This window comes from Myxine glutinosa, chromosome 11, assembly GCF_964187855.1.
Source record: "Myxine glutinosa chromosome 11, kmMyxGlut1.1, whole genome shotgun sequence".
In the NCBI taxonomy this organism is placed as follows: Eukaryota; Metazoa; Chordata; class Myxini; order Myxiniformes; family Myxinidae; genus Myxine; species Myxine glutinosa.
In genome coordinates this window covers 80,313,503-80,324,289 of record NC_136271.1, presented here as the reverse complement: position 1 = coordinate 80,324,289, position 10,787 = coordinate 80,313,503, and the positions used below count along the sequence as shown (strand labels likewise).

General features: G+C 44.1%; 1 protein-coding gene across 7 annotated transcripts in view; it reads right to left on the bottom strand.

Annotated features, from left to right (window-relative positions):
• Positions 1-1,266: 1,266 nt before the first annotated feature.
• Positions 1,267-10,787, bottom strand: part of OXR1 (oxidation resistance 1) — a 262,839-nt gene continuing 253,318 nt past the window's right edge. For 6 of the 7 annotated variants that reach the window (XM_068097143.2, XM_068097145.2, XM_068097141.2 and 3 more), the window contains one exon: positions 1,267-3,730. In XM_068097143.2, coding sequence (XP_067953244.1) covers positions 3,595-3,730 — 136 coding nt within the window. In that variant the 3' untranslated portion in view covers positions 1,267-3,594. The remainder of the gene's footprint in view (positions 3,731-10,787) is intronic. The other variant, XM_068097146.2, reaches the window with a different exon arrangement.

The following is a 10,787-nucleotide window of genomic DNA, read 5'->3' as shown; positions in this document are numbered from 1 at the left end:
CGCCGATTTTCTCAACTCTAGCTGAAACTGAGACTTGAACCATCTCAGCGACTGTGATGGTGAATTAGTCGAGATAAAGGCGTGAGGGAGTCTCAATGAATGGCCTTTATGTTACACGCCTTTGAAAATGCATTTCGTTCTATAAACGGTAACTTTCATCTAATTCTTTCCCCGTTTTTTTTCAACCGAATCTAAAACCATGTTAAGAACTGTGAAAAATGAAATGAGATATCGAATTAGAGTTGAAATTAAACTGTGAGAGAGAGCAAGACACCACGGGCCTAACAAAAGAGGCCTCAAAGCTATGCAAGTAAACAAAATGGTGGATATTTGTTTTTGAAGCTCCTCCCAGACCGGGTGTAGCCACTCCCCCGGACAGACAGACAGACAGAATCACCTATGGAGAATATATATATATATATAGATAATAGTAAGATGACTCCAACAAAACATTGTTATCTTCAACACAAAGAAGCCAAGACAGAAAAACGCCATTGGTCTATCATGCTTGTGGGGAAAAGACCTCCCATTAATAATTTCTTACTTAATATATACCTTAACTTCCAGCTCTCCCATGGATGTTGTCACCGGTATATCACATGAGCAAGATCCATGTGGGCAGGGTACCTACCCCAAAGACCTGCTCTTATGAAAGATACCTCATAACCTTTTAAGTTCATCCAACTGTGGATGGGTCTGGACCAGCTTCACCTTCCCCATCTGAAGGGACAGCGTATTATCAGAAACAGCGCACTCACACCGGATTGGAAGATTGATTCATATAGAATGAATTTAGGATCCATCGGGTATCAAACTCAGGAACAGAGCACAATACCAACAGATATCCTGCTATGAAAACTTATCACTTCGATATACGTTCAATTTTAAACCTGAGGTAAGGAAAAGCTTCCATGATGTCATATGGAAACAGAAAGGAAATATTGTATGTGGAACTGACTTCCCCATGTCTGTTGTCTCGCGCCCCTAACGTCTCGTCCTTCATGAGTGCTGCCCATGGTCAAGTCAGGCTTTCTCCCTTACCCACCGCTGATCTCTTCCACTCCCGATGATCTGATACCCCCTCTCCTCCTGCCTCGTCCCATTCCTTTTTGTCACTTATTCACATATCCTTATCCGCCTCTTCTTTTTTGGTTTATTGTCACACTGTGAACCTGCTGTCTTCTGTCGAGGCTCCTCCTGGCACCTAGATTTCTGTATTTAAAAATATTGTTGCACACAGTCATAATCAAATGAGAACAGTGAAAATGGGAACCACAACACTTTAATTCCCCATATATGATACACATATAATAGAGTGAGTACATAGGTGTTAGTAGCCATTGCAGATTTCAAACTTGGCTTGAATTGCTATTAAAAATAAATAAACAATCAAGCTAGTTTTACAGGGTAGTTTTAACGAAACAAGGTACAGTTTATTTCACCTTCAAGTATGCTGCAATGCCTTCGGTAGATTCAACAAATCGTTTTCCGTCTTCCACAGCACTTCCCTCCCACGTGACCATTTTGATCAATTTTGAAAGGCTATTCATTACCTATGTTTGCAAACGAGTGGTGGTAATCTGAGATAACAAGTAAAGACGTAAAGGTGGGATGAGGAGAAAAAGGATAGGAGAGCATTGAAGGAAAGTGGATGGAGGAGAAGAAGGGAAGAGAAAGGAGGGAAGAGAAAGGAAGAGGCAAGTATGTGGCAGATGGTGATAGCTTGGGTGGGGGAAGGGGTGGGGTGTTCAAACCTTGGCCATTTTGGCATATGTAATAAATGTACAATACATGACCGTCAAACAGTCAATTTTGGGCTTTAACTCAAGACAAATGGGAAAAAGGGGCAGAGGAACAGAGCTTGTAGATTACAATCTTTGGCAAAGGTATCAAACTTGGAAAATAATAACAAACATGTAATGACTAATTATGAAACACCAAAAGCAGCTGCGAAGAAGATTCATATACTGGATCAGAAATGCCAACTGGGATCTCCAAACAGATCAGAACTTTACGACTTGGTGGCGAAGCTATCATGTGGATTTTACACTGTTGGATATCGCGTACGGTATACCGACTACATCTGCAACGATGACTACCGAAGTACACACGTGATCGTCCAAGTTTGGAGGCTACACTGGCTAACACAACCAGGTACACAGCGACTACAACTCTCATCTATACAGTAAGAAATATACAAAAAATATACACGGATTGCAGTAATGCAAATATGACGTTTTCGACATTCAAGTTTTTTTTTTTTTTAATCATCAGTAAAGATAAGATTATACTGTTGACTATCGTAGATATACTAAAGACAGTAGAATATATATTTGCGTGTGAACGACACCGCTATAGTCGCGGGTCCACTGACCCACTGAGAGAGAGAGAGAGAGAGAGAGAGAGTGAGAGAGAGTGAGAGAGAGAGCGAGAGAGCGAGAGAGCGACAGAGAGCGACAGAGAGCGCGAGAGAGCGACAGAGAGCGCGAGAGAGAGAGAGAGAGAGCGAGAGAGAGAGAGAGAGAGAGAGAGCGACAGAGAGCGCGAGAGAGAGAGAGAGAGAGCGAGAGAGAGAGCGAGAGCGAGAGCGAGAGAGAGAGAGAGAGAGAGAGAGAGAGAGAGAGAGCGACAGAGAGCGCGAGAGAGAGAGCGAGAGCGAGAGCGAGAGCGAGAGCGAGAGAGAGAGAGAGAGAGAGAGAGAGAGAGAGAGAGAGAGAGAGATTGACCCACCAGCCCCGAGGAACGACAGACTCCCATCCGGTGAGTGGATTGCCGTATGCATTATTGCTATAGTTTCCACAACGGCGAAAACATCATAAGCTGAAGCGACAAAAGCAATGTGCTTTTACCACATTGTAAATACAGAATTTGCCACAAAGGTTCCTGTCTGTGTGCGCGTTTAATATTTCAATAACCTGCAGCTGGACGCACGAGTGCCGTGCTCAGATTACGCATTTCGACCCAATTTCTAGGCGATGGAGATTTGTATTTAAATGGAATGGAATCTTTAAAGCAAACCCAATGGTGAAATTAAATGATGACCAATCATTTGATCGGATGTATTCGCTTGACATGAGCTCTCCAACCCATCAGTCCGACAACAGATAAACTTCAAAAGACGCTGTACAAAGATATGCTTAGAAAGCTCTAACTAGTTTAATCAACATCGAAACACTTCCTCAAATACCCTGTGGAGAAACCTTTGGACGATGTTTCTGGAGGCGAGAATAACAACAGGAAAGGTTTCTGCAAACCAGGCTGAAAGAGGCGTGGATAAGGTACATTTTTGTGACACTTAGGTCAAAGTGCTGCTTCTTTTGGTTTGACCACTGAGTTAAATGACTTTTCGGGAGGACCAGCAAAGCGCAAGAACATGAACAAACATATTCCGGAACACGACAAACTTATTCCCTAGGTTGTCCTTCAGAAACCTTCCACACAAAAACCACCAAGATGTGATGCACAAGTCATATTTACACACAAACATTCCCCCTCTCCACCGCACACTCTACCCACCCCATCTCCCTTCGCGAATTCCCCTTCTCCATTACCTGCTCAGCATGGCAAGTCACTGCACATAATGATCCGTGCTATCTACTCGAAAACCCAACATTCCAACTCTTGAATGAAGAAGTCTTCCTTCTTGGAAAGTGTATCATTGTTGAAGGTTTTGCAAAAATGGCTGCGGCCATGATAGAGATCCTCGTCCAACCAGAGTCCAAACTGGCCGCTGCAGAACAGACGCAGCACAAATGAATTAATCAATTGATGAATAATTGGACAATATGACATTCGAGTCGGGAACGTAAGTTCAGACTCGTAACTCTCACGATTCTCCTGTTACTCTACTAGAGATATACTTCAAGCAATTAGGTCATTAATTGTAGTTTGTTCACGTTCTCGCACCTTTTCCCCACCAATTGCACACAATTCCCATAAGGCAAAATATTATTCGAAACACCCACGCTCTCTTGAAAATTAAGTCTTGTTGTGACGTGCACGAGTTAAATTGCAGGAGATTGCCCATATCCAAACTCTTTGGTACCGAACGCACAATAAGGCGATAGATTTGTGCAGATAAACTTTGTTGTTAAACAGAGAGTGGGTTTTAACTTTTTGAAACGTTTCCATTCGCTCTACAACCACATATTTACTCCCGCCAGGGAGTAATGCATTCAATCGTGTCCGTGTGTGTATGTGTGTGTGTCCGTGTGTGTATGTGTGTGTGTGCGTGTGTGTTGTGAACATGTTTGTGAACACATGTTTATGAACAAGATATCTGGAAAAGTTCTGAACGGATTTGGATGAAAGTTGGTGGGATGATTGCCCTTGGGATAAGGAAGAATTGATTAGTTTTTGGTGAAGCTCAGGATATTATTCCGGATCCAGGAATTTTTTGAAGGATTTTTTTACCATTGGAAGATAGGGCTCATTTTTTTTAACATTATCTTCTATATATTCTATATTTAACATTGTGATATGAAAATAGTTTTCATATTTGTTGTAAATGTAGTTTAAACTCGTGGTTATGCGTTAGAGCGGTGTATTTTTTAGCAGCATCGTCTTCAATGTTCATTTTGTTTTTCTAATAAAGACATATTCTGTCATTTTAAAACCACCAAAGTGTGTATTAGGTTTCCCCGTTTCATAAAATGTATCGTTTGATATGTATAATGCTTTGAAACTGTTTTTTTGTTTGTTTGTTTTTTTACCTCAGAAGAGATATCAACATTTACCTCAGCGAATGTCAATCGCGGTGTCAGTATTTGATGAACTTATAAAGACTTAGGTGAGTTATAAGTGTGACAAGCATGTGCACGGGATTCTTCCCAGAAGAATGAGTGGTCGCATTAGCTTGGACGACTTAAAATGAGCGAGTTTTGTTTTGACGTTTGGGCCAGTTTTGCATGTTGTATCCCTAAGGAATGAAACGAACGTTTTTCTTGGCTTACAATTATATTTGAAGTCACACATGCCTCAAAATACACTCACTTATATAGAATTGAACGCTGAATCCGAAAATGTAAGTGAAATTGCCTTGTTTTTTTTAACATTATCTTCTATATATTCTAAATATATATCTGTGCAGTGTCTGTCTTGTGTTGTCACTGAACTACTCCCTCAATCTTTTGTGAAATCGTACTATTCCAACTTGACCCACGGCGGGAGTATGCGCTCCACTGAGTGGCGTTCTAGTTTCCAAATGTACTCGCCTACTCTTTGCTAAAGGCACGGTTGAGAGTACAGAGAGAGTTACGACATGACGTGTCTGGAAAATCCTGGTCACGTGGGCCGTGTACGCCATTTTCTTTCCATTCACACTGAATCGGTGGGTTCCATTCTGTGAGAAAATAATGAATGACATGACTGCGTGGTGTTTTGGTGGCAAAATATGATAAAAACATCAACGTGGGAGAAAGACATCTTTCTTGATGGCCAAATACAATTTAAATGCAGGTTTAGCTTCATTTCATTGTTACCGGTATACCTTTTCTCCTTATAATTCTTTCTTTTCTTCACTCGTCCCTCACGTTTACAGTCTTTCTTTTTCTATCTGTATTTCCATCACTCTAAACATTCATCTCTTCACCTTTTTATCTACTTGTTGCATTTCTCTGCCCTTCTTCATTTCCTTTTCCTTTTGTCTCCCGACCACTAAATTTACTTTGTGGACATAGATTATGTTGCATTAACCGAATACCACCGTTTAGAGGCCATTTTTCCCCGCAAGCGGGGGTTGGCCTTTTTCGGGAACTGTGGTTGTTGTTGTTTTTCGGTCCCCTTTTTGAAGCAATGTTTTACGGCCGGATGCCCTTCCTGACGCCAACCCTTTTTGCCGCCTTTAACGACAAGCAGGGAATTACCAGTGAACTGGTACTCAATTGCATTAACCGAATAATGAACTAAAAAAAAAAAAACACTTCCAATCATCATCTTAGATTCAGGGAAAGTTTGATAAAGTGCATGAGCCACAGTGCTAATCATATGCACACTTTGCCGGCAAAACAGAAACGTCACTGTGCATGCCGCATGGCACTAGGCGAGGACAGAGAGACATAGATACTGTCATCCCGGTGCTTCGCAGGCAGGGTGATTCATCAGTGTGTGTGTCGTCCCTCGGATGGACGTTAAGCCGGGTGCCCTGTCTGCTATCATCAGTTGGTTTATGTTAAAAAAAAACCCACAGCGTCCTTCACCGAGAGTAGGTGAGTTATCACCGGCATCCTGGCCAAATTACAAATTCCTGCCATGACTAACTGTTGGGAAGGCAAGGGCAACCCACCCAGTATCATCCTTGTCATGCAGCCAAGGACCTGACTTTGGGCAAAGCACCATTCAATCGATCAATCTTCTCAAGCCCTTTCTATTTATTTCATTCACAATTGTTATTTTTTTCTAATTCTCTACTCTTGAAGGTGTGCCTCCACTTCTGTCTTTCACTTTCCTTTTTCCACTTCTTTCAATTCTACATTCTGTTACAGCCTTTATACTTCTTCTACTCATTCGCCGCTCTGTACACCTCGAATTAGGCAATCAGTGTGAACCATTAGTTGCTCATTGCACTTTATTTTGCTGAGGGTTCTGCAATATGTTTTAAGTTTAATCAATCCAATCAGATTATATGCTTATTCTCACGTGTTGGAAGAACAAAAAAAAAGTCATTACGTAATATAATCTCCCTTTTTGGCACAGGATGAGAAAACAGACACATTACACTTCACTCTCAAAGGGAACAGGTAGGACACATACAGGGTGACTGTTACGGATTCGTCACTTCCGGTGTTGTAGTTTTCATCCACTTGAAACATTTCTGGTTCGATGTATTATTATTATTATTACCGTATTGTTTGAGGGAAATATCCATTATTGTCAAAAGGTAAAAAGGTTAATGTTAAATGAAACAGGAAACCGGATCGGGAACCGGAAAACGAAGAAGAAGAGGAGGGGAGAGAAAAGAAAGGAGCGAAAAGTCGGACAAGAAGCTGGTTGCTTTGCGTTCTGGATCGAACGTCGTCGAGCAAGAGTCATGAGTGAACTTTGAATTTGCTGGATAGGAATTCCTGCGATAGGGGTTATCGCTGTGACTGATCAACCTGGGTGTCAGGTTTGGCGTTGGGATTCTGAAGAATCATCGCCGGGTCGTTGCGACCCGAGAACGAGCCGTTGGCCATTTTGATTCGTGCGCTTCGCACGTTAAGCAAGGTATTTGCTTTGTCAGCCATTTCCACCGCTTTCAGACGTATCTGATGTGTGTGTGTGTGCACCGTGGCTTTTGGAAGATTAATTAGCGGTTCGCCGACTGAGCCGTGAAAGTTCAGACAGACCTGGAGGGAGCCTTTGGATTTCCCATTCACCTTGAGTTTGCCTTACGCAGTGGCGCCTTTGGATTTCCCATTCGCCTTGAGTTTGCTTTACGCAGTTTGAGACCACGTGACTCTTTGCGCCTCTTTGCGCCGCTTCGGCCGCATACGCCTTTCTGCTGTTTTGGCGGTGTGACCGGGCCCGTCATCTGAACGGGGTTCGGGTTTCGATTCGACATCGCTCTAATGATCACTGGAGGGGATCAACTTTGAGCTATAGAGACATTGGGGAATGTTTTTTTTTCACTCACTTGGAGCACAGTGAGTTATCCTATACTAGCTGATGGTACCATCATAAGATGTGTTGATTGTACTTTTGATTGCTATTATTGTTGTATCGTTATTCTTGTGTGATTTTTAATACAATACTTGTTTGTTGATAACCATTGGTGTGGTTTCCCAACTGATTTTTGACACAGAATAACATATTTTTCTGCCGTGGCTCCTCTCGGGGCTCGGAGGTACACTGTGACCAGGGGGTCGGGGAGGAGCACGTAACAGTGACCCCAAAAAACCTCCCACATTTCAAACGTAAATGAAAAAAAAATGGTTAAAGATAATCAAGATATTATTTGCACACATGAAACTTCATTCAATACAGTTTTTATTCATCATGTTTTAAAGATGACATGGTGGCCGTCATTGTCTATACACGCTTGGAGGCGATTTCTGAAGGCTGCCATGGCTCGACGGGTCATGTCGGGTGGAACAGCGGCTATCTCCTGCTGAATAGCAACCTTAAGGGCTTCAAGAGTTTGGGGTCAATGAGTATACACTCGTGATTTAAGGTAGCCCCACAGAAAAAAATCACAAGGGGCGAGATCAGGGGAACGGGCCGGCCACCCAACATCGCCACGCAACGAGATCACCCGATCCGGAAACATTTCCCTCAGCACTTGCAATGATCTTCGAGCTGTGTGCCGTAGCTCCATCTTGCTGAAACCACACATCGAGTTCTTCAAGCTCAAGGTGTTCGAGTTGTGGCCTTAGAAAGTTTTCGAGCATATCAATGTAACGGTCAGAAGTTACGGTAACAGTTACACCACCCTCTTCAAAGAAATAAGGACCCACGATGCCAACATCGGCAACAGCGCACCACACAGTCACTCGATCGGAGAGCAACGGTCTTTCGTGTAGCTTGCGAGGGTTGTCTTCAAAACAATAGCGAAAATTTTGTTTGTTTACAGAGCCACTCAAATGAAAATGAGCTTCGTCACTGCACAAGAGAACAGCATCTTCTGAGAACACGTTGCAGAATGTTCTCGCATAACTCCCTGCGGCTTATCCAGTCTCTCGCATTGAGTTCTTGTACAACCGTCATTTTGTATGGATGGAAGTGGAGGTCTTTGTGTAAGATTCTCCTTGCAGTTTCCCGGGATATCCCTACAGCTAAAGCATGCTTCCGTGCAGAACGTCTCGGAGACTGCACAACAGATCGCCTCAATGCTTCAATATTCTCAGGCGTACGAGCGCTCCTAGGTCGACCAGGTGATTTTCTTTTTAAAGCTGAGCCTGTTGCCCTGAAATTCTCAACCCACTGCAAGATGGTTTTCCGATCTGGAACGTTTTGGTTCCGTGGAATACTGAAACGTCTTCGAAAGGCCCTCTGCACGGCGATCACGGAACGGTTGTTTGTGAAGAACGCTTCGACAGCGAACGCACGGTGTGCTCCCGACCACGCCATGTTGGCGACTGAGGACGGTTGGGGTTGGGCTACCAACAGACCATAGCCCCGCCCCTCCCACCTCACTACTGCCAGTGCTACAGCCTTTCGAAATGTGGGAGTTTTTTTTGGGTCACCCTGTACTTTGGAACTAGATTATCAGTCTGAATGTGCATCAGAGCTATGTGTGCATCAGTCAAAACCCATTTGAAAACAAGAAAACCCCCAAAATACTAATCCTTTTTCCACTCCGTTAATATCACCAGAACTAAGTGCCACCGGAGATCACCACGAAGTACACAAAGTTCAGTTTCCAGATCTATATAATGAACAAAAACTTCTCCGGTGAAACTGCATCCTCAGGAAGACACAGTACACAAAATCCTGAGCCCAGTTAAATTGAACAGTCTAATTTACAATCAGAGTTTTGTTGATGAAAGCAGTTTGCCGTTTGTAAGGCTGGGTCATTGATCAATCGCAGCCCTGTGTCACTTCGCCACTCCAGAGGGAATGGGGGTGGGGAGAGTTGTGGTCTAAGCGCTGGCGGCCCATGTTAGTTCCCTCTTTCTGTTGTCAAAACGTTTGAGCTTTTGTCTTTTATGATACAATCTACAGTCCTGACTCGTTATTGGCATACGCTCGTTTTCTATTGAAATTGGTTGCTGTTCTGGTTCTGTCGGCGAGGTAGTGTTTTTCCAAGCTCTCCACGTCATCAAGGATTAGTATTTTCCCGTTTGTGTTTTTGTCAAATCTTATCTGTTTATTGTACTGTGTATGTGTCGACTGTGTGTTTCGAGTAAGATCGCGGTTGTAAAACGTGCATACCTGTGTGTAATAGTTGTTTTGTTCGTGCCGTGTTTGGCACAAACCCTCCTAAACTCCCCCCTCACCAGTCCCCTCCTAAACTCCCCCTCACCCGTCCCTTCTGAAAATCCCTCCTCACCCGTCTACTCCTAAACTCCTTCCTCACCCCTACCCTCCTAAACTCCCCCTCACCACTCTCTCCTAAACTCCCCCCTCACCCCTCCCCTCCTAAACTGCCCCCTCACCTCTCCCCTTCAAATCTCCCCCCCCCCTCACCCCTCCCCTGACAAACTCCCCCCTCCCGTCATAAACGCACCCCTTCAAATCTCCCCCCCTCACCCCTCCCCTCCCAAACTTCCTCCCTCTCCTCCTAGGTTCCCTCCTCACCCCTCCCCTTCAAAAGTCCCCCTCACTCCTCCCCTTCAAAAGTCCCCCTCACTCCTCCCCTTCAAATCTCCCCACTCTCCATTTTTCTCCAATTCAACCCTCTCACCCCTCCTCCTCAAAGCTGCCTCCTCCTTGCTTCCTCTCCCTTCCAACTCATAACTCCACCAACCTTCTTCCTCGCACTCCCCCCCACCCCCTTCCCCCCTTCAAAACAATGCCTCTCAGTGCCTCATCCCATTACCATCTAACCTTTTGTCCTCCTCATCCGTCCCTCTCTCCTACCTCTCAAGTAATATCTGATACTATCAACAGCTCTCCCTACATCCTCCTATTCCTCATCTTACCCGACCCTCCCCTCCCCTGTCCTGTATCCGACGCTCCCCCTCCCTCTTCCTTAACGGTATGGACCTCAAACATCTGGGGCCTTCACTCAAACCTGACTGATCTCTCCATACAGGTTGTTTCTGACAAACCAGACTTAATCTGCTTAACAGAAACTTTCCTCCTTCAAGATGTCTCTGATTCCTTAATATCTCGCCCTGGTTACTCCCTCCTCCGGTATGATAGACCTG